Source organism: Camelus ferus, chromosome 21 (assembly GCF_009834535.1).
Source record: "Camelus ferus isolate YT-003-E chromosome 21, BCGSAC_Cfer_1.0, whole genome shotgun sequence".
Classification (NCBI taxonomy): Eukaryota; Metazoa; Chordata; class Mammalia; order Artiodactyla; family Camelidae; genus Camelus; species Camelus ferus.
Window position 1 is genome coordinate 29,134,826 of NC_045716.1, and position 20,529 is coordinate 29,155,354.

Sequence of the window (20,529 nt, forward strand, 5' to 3'; positions counted from 1 at the left end):
CCAAGGAGCTCTCCTGTGGAGGGAGGGCAGCCACCTGGTGTCTCCCACCTGTGCAGGTGCGGCACTAGGTGCTTCAAAAATGCCATATTCATGCGCCGGGACAACCCCTGTGCAGGTTACGAACCACCTTTCTGCAGAGGAAACCGAGGCCCGGGGAGACGGGAGCCTGCAGGGGGAGGTGGGGCTCAGGCGGCGGGGGTGGTGAGCCCGGCCCACGCTCCCCTTGGCTGCCTTGTGCTGCCGGCCCGCCCCACTGGCTTCCGTCCTGTTATCTGGCGTGTCACACCCTGTCACCTCCTGGCCGGCCTGCCAGCCAGCCTGGCCACACTGTGGGTGATGGTCACAGGAAGGAGGCGTGGAAGGGCAGCCCATCTGCTTTCCAGATCACAGGGAGGGACCAAAAGTGAGGCAGCTTCAGAGGTGCTGGGCACTGCCCACAAGACTTTGATGTGGCCTCAGGACCCTGGGCGGGGCAGGGCTCCAGCAGTGGCCCCTTGGCGGGCTCCTGCCTGCGGGGACTGGACGCCTTCTCTGTGGCCGCCTGTGCCCTGTTCCCAGTGCCCTGGAGGGCTTCTGGGAAGTTAGAGAGGGGAGGCTTCCACAGGCTCCTCACCGGGGTGCCCCAGGCCGGACGGCTGCGGGGAGACACGGAACCTCACTGGGGATGGAAGGCCTGTGGGCTAAAGCAGGTGCGGCTCCTCGCCGAGAGAAAAGGCCGCCCTCAAAAGTGAAGGCGTGTGGCATGGGCCAGGGTGCTGGGCGACCGCAGTGGTTACCTCGGGCCCTAACTAGATCCAGCAACTTCCACACCCGGGGCAGTCCTCGCCGACTATTCACTCCTCCCTTCCCTCACTCTACAAGCCTGAAGGCAAGCGCCTGGGCTCGCAGGGCCTCAGGTTCCTCTGCGGAGACGGAGTAACGATTGCCGGCTGGACCCCACATTTGCAGTGTGGCCCGAACACCACCTCCTGGCTCTCTCTCTCGCCTTTGCTCAGTTTCAGGTGAAAGCAGGCCCAGCGGGAAGGCGACCACCGTGCACACTGGAGGGGGGCCCGTGGGGCTGAAGTGGCGCTGAAGACCCCGGAGAGCCACACACTCTCCCACGGATGGTGGCAGGACACCTGGACCCCATTTGGGGAAAAAAATGGATACATTCCTTACTTCACTTGGAAAAATTGACTCCACCGTGTTAAAGAATAAAATGTGAAAAACAAAACGGTGAAAAAGTATTAGAAGAAAACACAGGTCATCTGTGTATCTGCTTATAATGAAGGAAGCCCAGAAACCCGGGAAAGAGACGGACAGACTTGGCTGTGTAACTGCCAACAACTGGACCAAAAGATTTACGGCACCATGTTCATAAATCCACAGAGAAGCAGAGAATATAAACACACAAAGCAAAAATGAGCAAAGTACATGAACAGGTCCACGGCAAAGAAGAAATACACTTTCAGGGATCTCCTTCAAAACCTCCCCTGAGCATTAGGCCCATTTCCCAGGCTCTTAAGATAACAAAACAGTCCCTGCACTGGGGCACTCGCCCTGCTGGGGCGCTGCCTGAGTGACAGCCCACAGCCCACCTGCTGCCTCCGTGGAGGGGGGGGACACCCGGCGCTCAGGGAGGCAGGCCCTCCCGCGAGCTCACGTGCACCTGTCTTCCCTCCACGCACATACGGCGCGTTTCTCTGTGCTTCACCTGGTCTCTACGTCTCTTCCCCAGGGCAGGGCGCGTCCATCTGTTCCCCATGCATCCCCAGGGCCTCACACCTGTACACCTGCAGTGAGTATCTGTTGAATGACTGCATGACCTCATTTAACTTTCACACAGCTCTCTGAGATGTGTCGTCATTCTCATTTTAAGTTATTTTCACCTTCCTTTTATCCGCATGTTTGGATGTTTTTATAGGCATTTCTAGTTTTATTTTCACTTTGTTAGGTAAGAAGAGATACCAGTTGGTTTTCGAAGTGCACTTGCCGGACACAATCAGGGTGGCAGCCCCGGGCCAGGCCTGTGGCTTCTCAGTCCCTGCTCTGGTCGCAGGCTGCTCCTCGGTCCCAGGTGGGCAGCTCACCCCCTCAGCAGCACTGGCTGGACCAAGAGGAGGGCATGTGACCCAGCTGGGCCAGTCCCAGTCCTTCCCTGGGATTTTGGAGCTAGACCAGGAGGGGACCTTTCTCTGCTTTGCCCAGGAGGCACCCCCAAAGCTGCCCGGGGCATCTGCTGGGGAGCAGGAGAGGGCTTGCCCTGAGCACATGCTGGCTGGACCCCGGGTCCCTGAAACTAGTCCTGTTCTGCCCTTGAGCCAACACACCTGTCTGCCTGAGCTCCAGGGCAGGGCTTCTGTCACAACCACAGTACCCAGGCTGCACGCCCCCACCTCCTGGCCCCTGTCAGGAGGTGGTTTGTGCCTCCCCTGGCCCCGAGGGCCATCCGTGCACACCAGCTCTGTGAGCCAGTGATGAGAACGGCCTACCCGCTACAGCATCACGGCGCTGAGGCCCTTTATCAGCCTGAGGCCCAGGCAGGCCGGGACGGATGGTCTCCAAGCCCACTTGTGTCTCCTGCTCCAACTGGGCCGTTTATTCTCGCTGGAGCTGGGTGTCCTCCAGCCTTCCGGCAAGACCAATTTGGCGCCATCACTTCTGCCTGAGATGAAGTCTGCCTCCCACGGGGTCCCCAGGTACACGCAGCCCCCTCCACCTGGAGGGTCCTGCCCAAAGCTCCTCTCCACCTCAGGAATCCTGCCCTGCTCTCCCTGAGTCTGGGGGCAATGCCCTCTTGCACCCCCATGGCACAGTTCCCCCCATTGCACCGCTGCTCGTGTGTCTGCTGGTTCTCCCAGGAGGTGAGGGACCCCTTGAGGTAGCGTGGCCCTGTCTTCCTGACCCCACCATGCCCTGGGGTAAAAGGACCCAGGACCTGCATTCAGGCTCTGCCAAGAGTACTTCACTGTGTTTGCTGTTGAATGAGTGGCTGACGGAATGGCATCCTCACCGCAAAAACAAAACCACCTGTTCCCCACTTGTGCTTCAGTATCCCCCAAACCCTGCCCCCAGGGGCAATCAGAGGGCACGAGGCACCAGGTGGGAGGGTGTGCCTGGAGGTGGGGTCCCTCATCCTCTGGGCTTCCTGGATACTCCTTTGTCCTCTCTGTCCCCTAGTCTGTCCACAGGGTGGCCAAGGGAACTCCCTCCATCCTGGGTCAGTGACCCTCAACAGAGGGTGCAGAGAAGCCCATGCTGCCCTGGCTCTGGGGAGGGAGGGGGGTTCATCATACAGGTGGACAGACCTCGGAGCTCGCCAGGCCCCGCACTGATTTCACAGAAAGGAAACTGAGCCCAGCAGGGTTGGGGACGCCATGTCTAGGCCCGGCTCTCTGCTGCACCCACCAGGGCCCCATCTCAGTTCCGTGCCAAGGCATCACCCCAGGGGTCCAAAGGGGACCATGGCCCCAAGAGGCCTTTTCCTGCCAAGAGGTCCCAGGTTGCTCAGGGCCAGTAAGCCTGCCCAGCAGAGGTCTGATGGGTCACCTCACCTTCCCTCCTGCCCACGGGGCTGGTCTGTGAGCAGCCACGAGGTGGGATAGAGACAGAGCCGGGTCTGCCCTGATGCCGTGGGAGAGCAGGGCTTTCTGGACGCCCACTCTTCCCTGCCCTGCCTGGGCACTCATGAGACAATGGGTGGCAGGAAAGACTGGAAGCAACGCTTGGTCCCCCCAGGTCGGCCCACCCACACCTCTTGTGTAAGGTCCTGTGGACTCTCAGGGCTGGGTCTCAAACACTCACCGGCTGGGCTGGGCTGCCTGTAGGACAACGGTGCTGTGTCACCTCCCGCCTGCTCAGGGCACTTTACCCGCGTCCCCCACGAAATCCGCATGCCAGCCCTGTGTGGCTGTTCTCCAACCCAGGGCCCAGAGAGGGGCTGTAACTAGCCGAGACAAACAGCGTGTAGATGGTGGGGCTGGGTTCACACCGGGCTGCTTGCTGCACAGTCCCAACAATGGAATACGATTCGGCCAGAAAGAGGACTGAAGTCCCCATTCACACTAGACGTGGGTGAGCTCTGAAAACATCACAGCGAGGAATCAGGCACAGAGCTGCACGATCAAGGATCCCATTTGTGTGAACCGTCCAGAACAGGCGGATCCAAGAGACAGGAAGGGGGGAGGTGACTGCTGAGGGGCCCAGGGAGATGAAAATGTTCTAAAATTAGCCAGTAATGATGGTTGCGCAGCTCTGAACAGACTAAAAACCACTGAAATTGTACACGTTAAATGGGTGAACCGTATGTTACGTTAGTTCTCACAAGATAGCTGTTTTAAAATCAAAGCCGACCGGGAACTCAGGCACCTTCTGAACCGCACACTTTCCCCTCTCCCGGGGAGAAGGGGCCGGCAGAGGGCGGGGTGGCGGGGGTGTCCTCTGGCGGGCATGGGGGCAGCAGTGGCTGGAGGCGCTGGGGGACGGGGCGGTGCCGCAGGGCCTGTGCGGAGGGGCAGGGCTGAGGGGCGCAGGCGTGTGGGAGGAAGACCTAAAATAACTCCAAGAACCTGAAACTCCGGGGAGAAGTTGAGGGCGGTGTGGTCACTGCGAATGGGGAACTGCTTGTGGAGGGAAAGGAGAACTTCTATCCGGGGACGCAGGGCGAAGCCGGGAGGGGTGGGGGGCGGCAACGGAGGAGGAGAAAGGGTTTTCACTTGGAAACACTCACGTTCTCAACTTCTTGGGCACTGCGTGCTTGTTTGTGGAAGGACCCCCTAAGGCCTGGGGACCCCCGGAGACCCCAGCGCAGTCACTCCCCACCGCCGCCGCCTTTGGAGGACATGAGAACTCGCTGCCCGCGGCCGGGGCTCCAGAGAGTCCAGGCAGAGCCGGCCCCGCCCCCGGAGCCGGAGCCCCGCCCCCCGCCCCCCGGAGCCACGCCCCCGGATACGGAGCCCCGCCCCGCAGCCGGAGCCCCGCCCACACACACACGGAGCCCCGCCAGGTGTTCATTGGTGAGCTGACTGACCGCGCTGCCCCGGGCACCGCGCAGGGCTGGCGGTTCTTGGTCTCTGGCCTGCGCCCCAGCAGGCAGTGGAGGACGCAGCCCGAGGGGGGCCGGGCCATTTCTGCTGATAAAGGGGTCCGGGTCACTCACCCATCACTTGACTTGCAGCCGCTCCAGGCGGAGCAGGCTCTGTGCCGGTGTCGAGGGCACACAGTAGGCGCTGTGACCACTGATGAACCTTGACGGATGGGGGCGCCATCCGTCCGGGGAGCGGACTTAAGAGTCACCTTGGCAGGTGGTGGTGGGTTTGCTGGGAGGGATGCGGCCTGGAAAGGGTGTGGGAAGCGCAGGGTCTGAGAGGAGGCTGGTGAGCTGGGGCAGCACCCAGCCCTTACGGGCCTGGAGGTCTTGAAGGGAAGGTGAGGAGAGGCAGGAGGGGGCATGGACATGTCACCCCTGTTAAGTTCGGGTCCAGGAGAGAATGCTCCAGAAGTGGATGGACACGGTGCAGTGACCGTCAGAGGCAAGGAAGGGGTGCAGGAGAGAGAAGTCGGGGGACTCTGGGTCTCCTCTCTCCTCCAAGCAGCTTGGAAAGATGACTGAGAGAAAACGGAAAGAGAGAAGCCAGCCTTTCGGGGGTGGGGAAGGCTGGATCTTTGATTAAAAGGACCAGTCAAGTTCTAACAAGCATGAGTATGTTCTCTTGGAAGATGTTGGGTAGATGCCTGCAGGGGTGAGAGAAGAGCCTTCGGGACCCCAGCCACCACTCCCACCCTCTGCTCTAGGGAGGCCCTGTGGATGAGGGACACAACAGTGATTTCTCAGCACTAGGCTGTGGGCAGTGTGCTCACCTCCCCCACATTCAGTTGTGAAACCTCATGGGGCCAGGGCCGGGTGGCAGGGTCTTGGGTGCAGGAGGCTGTTTGAAAACAGCAGAGAAGGTGTGAAATTGGAAGCCAGAAAGTCCTGGTTTGGGAAGGTGGTAAGGACTGGAACCCCATCGTGGATGTAAACAGAAGTCTAATGATTCGGCTTCTACGGAAGCCTCATTTTTCCTTATAAGAAGGGGGTGGCCCAGTTTCTGTCCTCTGTGCTTTCTCTCTTCTGCTTTCTTCCTGCTTGGAAGGCAGATGTGACGCCTGGACGTGGCACAGCCACTTTGCAGCTAGGAAGCCACAAGTAAGAGGACAGTGGAAGAGAGAGAGCGAAAAGCCTGTGTGCCAAATGCTGCTGCGCCAGCCTGAACCACTCGCCTCCAAGCTTTTGTTACATGGACAAAGACAGACAAACCCTGCTTATTCTGCAGTTAGGTTTTCTGCAGCTGCAGGCAATCCTGCTGGAGACATGAAGGTTCAAATCCTTCATGAACAGGGCTGCCAGATTTAGGAAATAGAAATACAGATGCTCGGTTAAATTTGAATTTCAGATAAACAGTGAATAAATTTTAGTATAAGTGTGTCCTAGGTGATATTTGCGACACACTTGTACAAAAATATTGTTTACCTGAAATTTGACTTTTCGTGGATGAAGTAACAGAACCCAGAGAGGTGACACATCTTGCCCAAGGGCTTGTCTGAGCAAGCAGTGGGGTGCAGGCTGGGTCCTGGGGCTTTGGGGCCCACCTTATCTTCGTCCTGCTGTAGTGCCTCCAGTACTTCCTAAAACCTGCCATGACGGGTGCCCAAAGGGGTCTCGGAAAACCCACGAGGCTCGTCGCCAGGACAGAGCAATCCCAGCTGAGGCAGGTTGGAAGACAGGAGTCGTGCAGGAAGTGAGGGTGAGTAGGGGAAGCTTCTGTTGCAGTTTGACCCCATTGGGACATTTTCACTGCATCTGACAAAAGTACTAGCTGGAGATGGAGGATGGTTGTTCCCTGCCGACAGTGAGCACCCACCTCCGAGCAGGACTGGCTGCTAGGAGCGCTGTGCTGGGAAGGGAGCTGCAGCCTCCTCCACGCTCAGCACAGAGGCGCTGTGATTGACCAGCCACGCCGGCCACAGGCTGAAAGAGGGGAGCAGCTGGGCCGGTCAGTGGCCAGTCACCCAAAGTTCCCCGCGACAGGATGCGACATGTCGGGCTTCTCAGGACCGAGTTTCAGGCTGACACTCGCCAGGCCCTGTGGAGTGGCGCCACCTTCAGCGTCTCCTTGGGTCCTGGAGGAGCTCTGCACCCCCGTGAGGACGTCTGCAGAGCCTGGTGTTACCGGGGGGACACACCCGCCCCCCGGGTCACAGGCGCACCTCTGCCCCAGACGTGTCCGCTCTGCTTGCTCAGAAGGTGAACTTGGGCACCCGCCCTAGTTCCCAGGTGTGCGAGGTGCCTCAGAGGACGAAGCCTGCCCAGGCAAACACCACCGTGTATGCAGAAGAGAGAACTCAGGGGCCCTGGTTCTCGGCCCCAATGGCAAGGGCGGTGGGGAGCCCAGGCAGGCGGGTACCCCCCACAGCAGATCTGCGGGGGAGCCCAAAGCAAGGGGCACAGGGAGAGGGTCAGGTCACCAGGTGCCCAGGAGCACGGCCAGTGCCAGTTCCCACAGCTGCAGGAGACACGTGACGAGTTAGCAGGAGCCCTGAGGCCTGAATTAAGGCTCATCTTTGCCCTTTTAAAAAAAAGAAAGTTAAGATTGTTTTCATTGTGGTAAAACAACCAGAACATGAAATTTACCATTTTACCCATTTTAAAATGACCAATTCAGCAGTCGTCCCTGCTGCCACCAGTTGCCCCCCACCCCCACCAGCTCCTGGCAGCCCGATTGCTCTCCATCACTCTCGAGTCGCCTCTTGTGGACGTTCCGTAGGAAGAGCGCCACGTGGTACGTGGCCCTGTGTGTCTGGCTCTTTCCACCTGTGTGATGTTCTCAGGGTTCATCCAGGTTCCAAGCACCCCAGGCATCGTCCAGACTCTCTCAGCTGGCGACGCTCCGGCACCCGCTGTGCCAGGCAAACCTCAGACCCCGAAGAGAATGCCCCCACCCCCGAATCCGGAGGCCAGTATCAGGGAGTGGGCAGGGAGGCGGCGGGACTGGGTTCGAGGCCCGGCCCGCACAGAGGTCGCGGGGTCCTCGCCTCTCACCATGGGGGGCAGTCCGCTTGCAGTGGTATCGGCAGAAAGAAGACGGGCTCAGTCTGCCAATGGACGAGAGCTTCCCGGTCCCCTGGGCCCTGGTCCGTGCAGCAAGGAGGCTGCTCTCGGTCTGCTGTCTGGGTCTTCCCCATGGGGGTGTGCCCAAGTCTTTCCAGGCACCTGGGCAGGATGGCTTGAAGGAACCCACAGGGTCCTCAACTTCCAGATTGTTCCGCCAAGAAACGGGGCCTGCGGTCTGGCCACTCTCCCTCGTCACCTCTGCTTTCCCCACCTTCCTTCTCCCCTGAGCCGGAATCCATCAGTGCTTCGCCTCAGGGTGTGAAGACCCGGCAGGGCTCCGTGCCTCCCCGGCCTTCCTCTGATCAAGCCCCGGCCCCAAATGAGCGACGCGAGGCAGGACAACCTGCGGCCTCCTGTCCGGCCGGGCTGCCAAGGCCAGTGGCCTTCCCGGGACGTGCCTGGCGGTCTTGCTCTTTGCGCCGACTGGGTCCCAGAAGCTGTGAGCTCGGTGTTAGTTTGCAGGAAGCCCACACGCTGCAAACCGGGTCTGCTTGGTAGAGACGTTTGCTCCCCTGGCTCCGTCTGGGGCCTCAGGGCGGCGGCCTCTCTTCCGGACGGAGCACCCCTGCATCTGCCCTTGACTCTCCTTTACTCCCTGCCTGGCCCCCCCAGCAATGAGGGAGACACAGCTCTGACACGGACTCGTACGTTCATGAGAGAATCACACTGTAACTTTCTGGGATGTTTGGGTTCACTTTCCTTCCTGCCTTCCCACTTTCTTCTTTTCTCCCTGTCTGTCTATCCATCCACCCCCCAACGTCCATCCGTCTGCCACCCACCTGTTTACATCAGAATTGGAATTCTGAAGTGAGCCAGGTGGGTCACTTAATAACACGCCCATCTGAAGACAAGCTGACAAAGGTCAGCCCTGACAGTTCGATTTTCTGGTGACTTTTCCACCAATCAAGGTGCTAACTCTGCAGCCTCAGGGTTGTCACGAAGACAGTTCCCAAGCACGTGCACAGCACAAGGTACACTGCACACTGGACGCGTCACGACTTCTGACTGTTTACGCCATGGTGTTTGGATGTTGCAAGCTGGCCCGTGGCACCATCATCTGGGGCCCCGTGTCCTCCCTTGGCTTAGAAGGAGGTTTGTGAAACTGCGTACAAGCCCCTGTCCTTTGAAGGGAAAGGCTTTTGCTTTAGTCTCCCAGGCCTCTCCTGAGTCTCAGAAGTTAATGGTTAGGAACCGTGAAGTTGTAGAAACAAGCATGGCTGTTGGGGGCGGGGGGGACACTGGCAACAACCGAGACTGTAAACCAGCCACACAGCACAGTCACCGACCTCCCAGGTCCCTGGAAGACACAGATAAAGGCCTGACACACATTCCTCGGTTGTCTTTGCAAGAAGCAGACCCCTACCAGATAAAAACTGCTGACCACAAGCACGTAGACCCCAGACCGGCTGAAACCGAAAGATTGGGTGATGGTCGGAACTCCACCTTGATGCCCACCCACCCGAGAACTGAGCACGTGCTGATCATGTCCCCTGAAGCCCCTCCCCTCCACGGCCTTTGAAAACCTTCCCCCAACAGCCTCGGGGAGTTGGGGGCTTCTGTGAGCGAGCTGCCTGTTCTCCCTGCTGGGCACCTGCCGTGATCACAGCCCAGCGCCTGGAGACTGGCTTTGCTCTGCGCGGGCAAGTCGTCTTCCTTGCAGGAACCGGGTGGGGGGAGCTCAGCAACCTGCCTCTGTTTACTATTACAACACCCCTCCCGGGACCCCCGTGGGGTCTCTGCCAGGCCCCCACAGACCCCCTGTGCCCCGAGGCCGCTCTGATGCCTGGACAGCCGCCCTGTCCTGCCTGCACAGCCCAGCTGCCACCCTCTGCAGCCAGGGCAGCCCCACCGGGCAGACCTCTGGGCCGCAGCTCCAGATCGGCTCTGTCACATGTTCCTGGCCTTGTCAAGGGGAGGACGGGGGTGTCCCCCAGCAGCTCAGTCTCCTGACCCCTCCAGGGAAGGCTGTGGTGGCCACCTCTGTGTGGGGAGGCCTGGAGGGGCTCAGCCAGCCAGTGGGCAGGCACAAAAGTCCCCCCAGCAGCCTCTTCCTTTTAGTGTGGTGGAGGGACCGCTCAGAACCCCTTTTCTGGCTTCCTGCAGAGGAGCGGGGTTTCCCAGCGGGAGGCCTCGGGCCCACGGGCCCACTCATGCCAGGACTTTCCACTGCCCAGGTCTCACATTGGAGGCCTCCCCAGAGCGCAGACAGAGCAGGAGCAGGGCTGGGGTCGGGGGAGGGGTGCCATGAGTGCCGCGCAGAGCGGAGCAAGGTGGCGGGACACACCATCCAGCCTCTCCCCCCATCATCACTGCTGCACTCCCCATCACAGCCTCACCTGGGATGACGGCTGAGCCCACGTGCAGGAAGGGTAGGACTAGGTGGGCCGAGGCCCCTCGCACTCGGTGCCCAGGTGCCAGTGCCCCACTCCCGCTCGCCGCCCCCGCCGGCGCTAGTTTCCACGATCAGGGCCTCCCCTGGGAGCCATGTGCCGGCCTGACCTCCAGAAACAGCCCACACCATGGCTGGACACTCAGGTACCAAAGGCCTTTCTCAGCTGGAGCCCGGAGGGGTCTCCTCGTAGCCCCCTCGCCGCCTGCTTAGGCTCATGGGGCCTCAGGGACAAGGCGGTGCCACCTGCACCGGTGCCGTGTTATCGATTATGCGGAGAGAAAACCCGAAATTGCAAAAGGACGCTTAGAATGTGTTACTTTCATGGAACAACCGAAAACACAGAAAACCACGATGTCTCTGGGAAAGACACGCAGATAAAAGTCCGACATGGGCCCCACTGCACAGATGAGGACATGGGCCGGGGCTGGGGGGCCTGGCCCGCAGGGCGCCCGAGCTGGGTCCGGCCCCAGCAGTCTGATTTCTGTGGTTCCTGATCCCGTGGCTCCGCCCCAGGGTGGGGCAGCCGCCGAGGGTGGGGGCACCAAATTGACAACCCCTTTTTACTGAGAAGCGGAGGTGAGGGGGAGCGGGCTCTGGAGCGAAGCTGCTTGGGGTGGGGCTTTCCTTGCGTGGGCGAATTCTTTCACAGTTTAAATCAAAGATGGTCCCTGAGTCAGGGGAATGGCAGGACCAGGGAGCACAACAGGGGCCTGTCCCCTCTGTCTCCCGGGTCCTGGGGCTCAGCACCCTGGCCAGCAGGCCTGGCCATGAGCCATGTGTGAAACGTCCCCTGCTCTGGCCGCCAGAGAAGAGGAGCACAGAGAAACAGTGGCTTTAACGCTGTGTTTTGTTCCATCTGATCTATCTGAAGTGGAAATAATTCCACATGTATTCAAGTTAAAGAGAGTTAAGGTATTTTTCATCCTGTTTTTGCCCAAAGATTTGAAATCTCAGGCCAGGGTGGCACGGGATGGACTGGCAGCCCCAGACGGTGGCAGGGCTTCAGGGCTACCCAGCCTTGTCCACACGGGGGCAGGGGCAGGTGGTGACCTGAGTGAGGCTCAGGGGTGCGTCGTGGTGGCAGATGAGGAGCGCAGTCCAGACCTTGGACGCTCGTCCGAAAGGGGGTGGCGTGGCGGGCGGGCCGGCGGGACTCGTCCAGCTGTGTCTGGGTCGCCGCGGGATGGGGCTGGGGGAAGCACCTGGCTGTTTCGGTTTCCACAGGAAGCTGCCTGCTCCCATCTCCCCTCCACCAGCTGTGCAGCCCCGGGTGGGGGCCCCGCCCGGAGAGCCCCCCAGGTGGGGACAGCCCCTCGTGCTGCAGACGAGGAAGCCTGGGCTGAGGGCCACAGCCAAGTGGGGACCCCCCAGCCGGCCTCCCGGGCCTTGGGGACAGGGTGCCGCACACCTGGGGCCATGAACGGGAACGATACTGTTCTGACTTGCAGTTTTTGTCACCTGCTTTTAGAATGTGTGGTTCCAACCCTGGGTCTAGAAAACGCCGTGGTGGTGGAGGGGTGGGGATGGATCTGACGTCTGTCTGTCTGTCTGTCTGTCCAAGCCTGAGGGAACACCAATGCAACACCCTCCTCAGGCCCCTGAGAGACAGGAGGGACAGGGCGGGAGCCGGTGCCCGGAGCCTCCTGGTCTCCAGGCTGAGGCGCTGCCCTGCAACCCACTGGGCAGACTGTGGCCTCTCTGAGCGCCGGGGCCTGAGTGCTGGGGTCCTGTGTCCTGGCCTGGTGGCTTGTTCAGAGTGGGCCTGGGAACCTTGGACCTTTCCCTTAGTAAGAGAGTGCAGTGTGAGAAGACCCCCGTAGCCCCAGCCCTTCTGAGCCTTGAACGAGCCAGCTGGGCTGTCAGGCTGGGGTCCGAGGGACCCAGCAGCCTGGAGCAAGGTGCCCCTCCTGCTGGCCGTCCTCCTCTGCTCCTTTCCCAGGGCCTGTGAAGTCGGGGCTTTCCACGACACTCAGAATGCACCCCGATTTGGGAGGGAAGGGGGAAGCTCCAGGAGCCTGAGGGTGGGAACCCTCGTTCCTCTCACTGGGCCCTCGTGCAGGCCAGGGTCCCAGCAAGGTCCCGGGAGTGGGGAGAAAGCCGGGCCTGGGCCAGGGGTCCTCCCTTACCACCCCGCAGCCTCTCGGGGGCTGGCTCTCATCTCACGTCACAGACAAAGGCCCAAGCCTGCAGGGCCCTCGGGCAATGATGGCAGCCGGCTTCCAGCCCAGCCCTCCCCCAACAGCCATGATGTGGTCCAACCCACTGCCCTGGCCACAGCAAACTGAGACGGAGGTTTGGGGGGAGACGGGCCCCTACTCAGAGGGCTCGTCCTCGGCGTGGCCTCCCCCGACCTTCCTGTCTGCCTCGGGCCTCCTCACCCCGCACCACACGTCCTCTCTGCTGTGTTTGTGAAGCCCTCTGGGACCAGGGAAGGGGCACTGCCAGTGTGAAGGCCGGACCCCTGGGCCCTGTCCTCCGCCCAGGCAGAGGACACCACAGACACTGGCTACGTCATTAGGTCAAGGACAGGTCATCCGCCCGGCCTGAGGGGCTGTGACCGGGCTGAGCCCCACCCTCTGCCATCTGATGTGGGCACCTTCGGCCCGGCCTCCCTCCAGGCTGTGAGCCCCACGGAGCAGGTGGCCCGACGCTGCTTCCTGTCAGGAAGGGACCCTTTCTGCACCTGCTGAGTGTAAGCCCCACGCAGCGGCCCACACCCTCCTCGGACCCTCAGTGGCTCGAGTAGGCACTCAGAGTCTGCATGCACACGGACAACAGGGTATTAACTGGGGGCAGGGCCGGCCCACTCTTCCAGAGGCTTCAAAGCTGCCCCCACAGATGGCCCACCCGACGGCCCCACCAGGCAGGCAGCCCCTCCAGCCTCCACGGGGGAGGCACCCCATCTCGGTGTCAGCCGGGGCGCCCGGCAGCACCTGCCTCAGGGTCCCGAGCATGGAGCGGTAGACCCCACTGTAGGCTCTCGCAGGGCTGCCGGGTGTGGCTCCCACACGGGGAGTGGTGGGCGCAGAGCCTGAAGCCCCGGCTGGGCCGCGTTTCCTCCCGGGGAGGGCGGCAGGCAGACAGGAAGGCCCCGGGCCTGCCAGTGACTGACCGTGCGACCTCAGGCAGGTCTCTTGATCTCTCTGATTTGTCTTCATCTCTACAGCCAGGTCAATGACATATTTGAAGGGTTACTGGGAGGAGGCTGTGCCCAGGGACAGGAAGGAGTCCGGAGTGGGGTTGCCCATCCCCCGGTCCCCGCCCCTCCAGGGCCTGAGAGACATATGGGACAACAGTCTCACAGGCCGCTCCTGTGTCCTGACTGTTGCTGCCCCCATGCTGCATCTCAAGGTCATGGTCCCCTTGGGAGACCTGTGCTGTCCAAGGGGCAGGCCTCCTGGTGCACAACCCACTCGTCACCTGAGGATTGCCCAGCCCCCAGCAGTGCCACCGAGCCCTCTGGCCTGGAGGGGAGGTGGCCACATCTGGGGAGCAACTCTGCCATCTGCTCCCTCAGATGCCATCCCGACACCCGGCCCTCAGGCTCCAGAGCTGGGGGTGTGTGTGCAGGCACAGTGGGTACAGGGACAGGGGCAGAAAGGGGCTGTCAGCAGGTCAGGATTTCCAAGGCGACAGCATTCACCATGCTGGCGGAAGGCACCTGCCCTCTCCCTGCAGTCAGCGTCACCCTTGGCTGTCCCCTCCCAGCCCTTCCCTGACCTTCCCTGGAAGTGCTGTTTGAGAGCGAGCTGGCTCTGGACCGGGAAGCTCTCACCAGACACCGAATCTGCGGGCAGCCTGACCTTGGCTGGCCGGCCTCCCCCCGTGTGTGAGCCCTCGCACCATCCTGACCTCAGGCTGCAGCGGAGGGGACCCCGGTTCCCGTGGGGATGCCTTAGGCTGGGAGGGACTGAGGGGGCTGCCTGGTCCTTGTCCCTAGGCCCAGGTGCAACTCAGCTCTCTGTGTGACCCTGGTAGGTTGCTAGGACGCTCCCTGTCTCTGGGCCTCAGGTCCTGTCTGACAGTGGCTATGATGATAAATGGAGAACCCGCCACACACTGCGGTCAGCAGGCACGCCGTGTGCGGGGCAGCCGAGTGGTCTGCACAAGGGATGTGTTCACCCAGCAAGCGCCGGGCAGCAGGGCAGTACCGCTCTGGGTGCTGAGGGGGCCACAGCAGGCAGAGGGCGGGGCCGCGCAGGGAGGCGGCTGGTAGACAGACAGGTGACCTCGCAAGACGCCCAGTGTTCAGATAGAATCATAAACGGAAGGAGAAAGCTGCAGTGGGAACGGACCGGGCACGTGTGGTGGGGGTTGCAGCTCGAGGGAGGGCCGAGGGGAGGCGGCAGGGAGCCGTGCAGACCCTCGGGGGGGGGGGGGGGGGGTTCGCGGGGAGGAACTGTCACCCGGGCGGGGGTGCCTGGGGCAGCCAGGCCCGGCTGGAGAGCAGGGAGAGGGGTGAGCACAGGAGGCGGGCGGAGGGGAGAAGCCCTGGGGGAGATGGGGTCAGACTTGCTGTTTCCTGGGCTCGCTCTTGCGGACGACGTAATGACAAAGCGATGCCCCAAAGCGCCACGAGAAGCATCTGCTCTGCTCCCTGAAAAACTCTTCGATGGGGTCGCCACTGATGCTTCCTCCCACGTGGGCTGCCCTCTGACGGTCACCGACTTCCCCCCACCCCAGGCTTGCCCGCTGGAATGCACACGAGGTGTTTTCATGATGAGGGTTCCATCAGCACCACCGCAGTCCCACCTCTGGCCCCGTGAAGGACGTGAGTGAGCCTAAGTCCAGGGGTGGCCCCTCTTTTCCCCTCCCCACGGCTGCCCTGCTCCCCCCAAACCCATCCGAGCAGCTGTCTCTGGGAAGGAGCGCTGGCCGGGTTCCAACCAGCTCAGCCTCTCCTGGGCTGTGACTCCCCTGCAAAGTGAAGGCATATGAGGTTAACACCAAGGCCTTTCTTCGCAGTTAAGATGCTTTGAGAAGTGAAAGTCTTCCTTGCCTCCTTTAGCCACCCCCGTGGGACCACTTCCTTCAGGAAGCTGGCCTGGATTGCACCCTGACCCCTGGGGATTGCACCCTGCCCTGTGGCTCTGCCTTCCAAGTCTCTGGTTTGCTGCTGGGTGGGTGGGGAGGACATGGGTATCCAGTGTCCTCTGCTGGCCGCCCCAGGAGTCTTGCCCCACAGGCTTGTGTGATGGGGATGGTGTCGAAACTGCAGGTCTCAGGGAAAGAACATCCCACAGTTAGCTGTGGGGGAAGGGGAGCCCCACTCTCCCCTGGACCTGGGCTGGAGCACAGTCCTCATTCCCCAGACTTACTGTTGGTCCTGACACAGGCCTCGTGGGATAGAGGCTCAGTCCAGAGCCTCCATTTGCCCCAGAGCCACACCCCCTTCTCCTGTGCTCTGTGCCCTGAAGGCTGGCTTGGGGTGTTCAGGGGGCCTCAGGCGATGGGGGGCAAGAGGAGAGGGGTGAACATTCGTCCTGCCATCTGTCCACTGTCTGGAGAGCTTCCCGACTCCCTGGTCGGCCACAGTGCCCCCTCCTCTCCCCAGCCCTCTCTTAGCTCCTTCCTCTTCCCCACTCTTCATCCCTCAGTCCAGGAGGTAAAAGCTCCCAGATTTCTGTGCTGTCCTGGCCGCTCTGTTTGACCTTCGTCAGTGGTTCCTCATCAAGCTGTTCACACTCCATTGCCCCGTGGTTGTGTTACCAGTTTCCTGCCAGGACCCACTGTTCTGCAGGGCTTCTGGGGCTGCCCTTCTACCCTGAATGGGCCCCCATGCCCGTCTGGCCCTGTATCCATCCTGCAGGGTCAGCAGACTGGGGCTCAATCACACCTCTGCTCTTGCCTGCTGTGTGCCCCTCAGAACCTCAGTATCTTCTTCGGAGATGGCAGGCGCAGCAGCGTGTGGGGCTTGGCCGCCCTGAGCCGCGACCTGGCACGGGCGACCCCAGTGCTCTGTGGTCAACCAGAGGGGGAGCGGGAGGTGGAGACAGGCTTGCAGGGCGAGCAGAGCAGGGGCAGGATTGCCGCCCTGCATGGAGCGACGGTGCAGAAGAAATCAAGCGAACGAGCACTCACAGTGCTTCACGCAGACACGCGGGTGGACGGCCACCACGGGGCTCTGTCCTCGGTCCTGCACTCAGAGCGGGACTGCGGACTCCGACGCCCTCCTGGGCACAGTCCTACCCCAGATGGCCTGGGACTCCTCGTGTGAACGCATCAGTGTCCACAGCTGACCGTCTCCCGACAGGCCCAGGGGCCTCAGCTGTGTGGAGAGCAGGGTGGTTGGGGCAGAGACCACGCGGGCTTCTGGTAGCCTGGCTCCCCTCTTGCACCCTGTGGCCCTGGAGGCCACGTGCCCAAGCCCTGGCCGTGGCTGTGACAGACACAGCTTGCAGGCTCTGGGTCCCCTCCCTCCAGTTCTGCTGCCTGGAAAGCAGACAGGACGGTTGGAGCTCTGGGCACCAGGACTGGGGTCACCGTAAATCCAAAGGCAAGTGTCCTCATTGGAAGAGGAGAGGACACAGAGACACAGAGGGGAGGCCATGTGGAGATGGGGACAGGCTGGGGAGCCGCGGCCACAGCCAAGGACGCCTGGAGCCCCCAGGAGCGGGCAGAGGCAGGAAGGACCCTCCCCCGAGCCCCCGGAGGGAGGGGGTCCTGCCCACATGCGGGTTTCAGACTCTGGCCTCCAGACTGGGCGGGAGTAGACCTCTCTTGTCGTAAGTCACCTGGTTTGTGGTACTTTGTTAGTGGCCCCAGAGCACTGACACAGCAGGGAAGGGCATTCCAGGCAGAGAGCATTCCAGAGGAGACCCTGCGGCCGCCCGGCCAGGGCAGCTGAAGGCGGAGGAGGAGGCTGGGGGATGGAGGGCGAGGCGCTCGGTGACAGCACTGACCTCTGAACCCCAGCCTGCCTCCAGCCCTCCTCACAGGACTGGGTCCTCCCCGGACCTTACCCAGTGCCTTCTAACACCCCAGCTGTCTCTGCCTGGACTCCTCTGGGGATGGGACACTCACTGTCTCGCTGGCCATGCTTCAGCTGAAATCTGCCACCTGGGCCCCACTGTCCCTCTCCAGGGACACTGAACAGGCCTGACTCAGTTTCTCCTCGGAGTGGTCAGATGACATTGCCCCCAAGGCCCCTCTGCTTCAGGCACCGCTGCCAGTGTCCCAGCCCCCACCTCATTTGTGGGGGCCCAGAGCACACAGTCAGCACCTCAGAAACCCGAGTGCAGTGAACACTCCCCTAAACGGCGCCGCCGCCTCCTGGCCATGCCGCAGGGCTCCCACCACGCTGTGGGTGCCGGAGCGATCCCGTCCTCTGCCACGATGGGGCTGGGCAGTCCGGGTCCCCACCCTCGGCCCCTGCCCTCCCCCCAGCAGGAGGGCAGCGCAGCCAAGCCCTGTGCGTTCGCCCTCAGACAGAACAGCTCTCTCATGTCAGCTCTAAAAGCTTTACTTCCTACTGCTCTTTGTGCAGTTTAGAGCTGCCTGGACCCTAGCGGACTCTCAGAGTTTCTCATGCACTCGCAGGAAGCCTGCACGGCGGAGCAGCGCTGCCTGTGGCCTGCCCTAGACTCCAGGCCCCTGGCCCCCAAGGCTGTCCCCAGCCCAGCCTACCCGGTCACCTCCATCGTGGTGGTGTCTGGCAGTAAGGCCCAGCATGTGTCCCCCGGGGGAGCCTGGGGAGCAGGATGTCTCCCGTGTGCCTGTGCCCACCCCACGAGGCCAGGTACCTTAGAGAAGATGGGCCATGAGCTCCTAAAAGACAGAGGGCCCAGAACTGGGACCCCGTGCCCAGACGAGCCCTTATCCCAACTCACTAGCCAAATGCTCATTGCTTTCCCTCCTCCAGTTGAAGCCTCCCAAGTGAGAAGTGCCCTCTTCGGGGGGCTGGAGCTGTGTGTCAGAGGTCCACCCAGACCATCTGCTCCAGGCACCTGCACCTGACAACCACCGCGGGTGTCATTGCAAGCATAGCAGCTCACTTCCTGGCCTCAGACCCCTTCCACGGCTGACACCCCCCGTCCACACGCAACGCCTTCCACGGCTGGCACCCCCCGTCCACACGCAGCGCCTTCCACGGCTGGCACCCCCCGTCCACACGCAACAGCATCTGGCAGCTCTCACGCACCCCCACCTGCCTCCCCACTCCCTCCCCGGCCTTTGAGAGCTGCTCCTTGGCCCCTTCAGGAGCAGAAGGACAGAGCTTGACACCCAGGGAAACTGAGGCCCAGATGAGGAGGGGCTGGCCCCAGGTCGCAGCAGCAAGCGACAGAACTGGGCTGCTGATTCCAGGACAGTAGGGTGAGGAGGCTACCTCAGGAAAGGAGGGGGCGGCTGTGTAGTGCCCAGCTGGAGGCGGACAGGACCAGAGCCTCTGGCTAGCCCGAAGGCAGGATGACTAGCCCCTCCCTGAAGACATTTTTGAATCACCCACACTTGGGAGAAGCCAACAGCATGTTTGCTTTGGTGTGGAAAGGTGGCCTTCACACTGGCCTTCTAGTCTTGGACGTGCTGAGGTGCCTGACAGGGCCCGCGTAGGGGGCTGGCCCACGGGTCCCTGGACGGGGCAGGTGGGGACCTGCTCAGGAGAGGAAGTCCCTCTGCAGATAAGGCAGAGCTGTCTGATGATGGGCACGCTTGCACCCTGGACGTGACTGTCCCAGTGAGACTGGGACTGTGTGTTCCTGGCCTGGGGCCATGTGGCCATGGGCTGGGGAGCCAGGCCACCTGCCTGTAGCTATGCTGGCCCCTTGAGTCCTGGGAGAGCCAGGCAGGTGACCTTGCAGCTGGGGTCAGGGGTGTCAGGGAGGGCGGCAGCCACCTGCACTCCAGAGTCAGCAGCCCATGGGAGGCCCTCCGTGTGTGACCGCATCTCCCTGGCACTGGCTCCAGAGGGTGGGGGCCCTGGCAGGGATGGCCACTTCTTGGTGGGGGCTGGGGCAGGGTGGGGTCCTGGACCATCGTCACTCATTCCCAGGGCCCTGGACCAGGCCCTCTCCTTCTGGCCTCAGTTTCCTCATCCAACCTGCAAGTCTCAGGGACCCCACACCTGGCTGCACACCCTCTCCCTGGCCGACTCATGGGACCTTGCTCCCTGAGATCAGAGCCCACCCCTCTTAGATGGCCCCGGGCAGCCCCCGCCTCCAGCACTTGCTCTGGGTGGGGCCCGCAGCTGGCCCTGGCACCTGCCGGGTCCACCCCCTGCCACCTGCCCCAGCTGTGCGGACGGTGTCCTGTCGGAGGCCGAGTCGATGTTTGAGGTGAGTCATCAGAGCCGGGCAGGCAGTTGCACAGAGATGTCACAGTCTGGCCGCCTGCTCCCCCCGCCCCCATCCCCTTACCTGGGCCGCCCTTCCTGGGACCCCGGGGCGCTGAGCAGCTGGCGGACGCCGGGAGCCCGCTCTCCAGCACGGGAGATGCCTGGGACATGGAGGTCGAGGTGGAGCAGGGGAACCAGTCCTGATGCTGCTGTGGGGTGGGCGGCCCTGAGTGCCTTTCCCAATCTCGACCTCGTGGGGCCAAGAGGGAGAGAGGAGGGGCCTCGGCCAGCCTGGGTTTCTTGTAGCCAGAGGCCTCTGTCACCCCGACAGCCCGGACCTCCGAGCAGCCTGCCCGCCTGCCTGGGGAAGGGGCGGGCGGCCACAGGGGCTCATGTGATGTGATGGGGGGCGGGCTGGGGGAGGTGCCACTGGGGAAGGTCTGCAGCGGCCTGTGGGGCAGCCAGCTGTGTCGCTGTGATAGGGGCTGGCCGGGAAGCGGGCCTGCAGCTGCGCCTCTGCTTCCCCAACAGGAACCATCTGGGCCCGGCCCTGCCCGGCCTTCCTCACAGCCACTCCAGTCTGACTTTCCAACAGCTTCCTCCTACCGTCCGGCCAGTGACACCCCACCCACCCTGAGCCCCGCTGGCCTGGCCGCTGGGTGTGTCTCCTTGACCCGGGTGGGGCCGGGACACAGGCCAGCAGCTGGGGGGCCACGTCCATCCTGGCCAAGC

At 62.2% G+C, this 20,529-nt stretch overlaps 1 protein-coding gene across 5 annotated transcripts in view; it reads right to left on the reverse strand.

Annotated features, from left to right (window-relative positions):
- Positions 1-20,155, reverse strand: part of CBFA2T3 (CBFA2/RUNX1 partner transcriptional co-repressor 3) — a 74,719-nt gene extending 54,564 nt beyond the window's left edge. For all 5 annotated transcript variants that reach the window (XM_032464596.1, XM_032464593.1, XM_032464592.1 and 2 more), the window contains exon 1: positions 19,880-20,155. In XM_032464596.1, coding sequence (XP_032320487.1) covers positions 19,880-19,967 — 88 coding nt within the window. In that variant the 5' untranslated portion in view covers positions 19,968-20,155. The remainder of the gene's footprint in view (positions 1-19,879) is intronic.
- Positions 20,156-20,529: the final 374 nt, after the last annotated feature.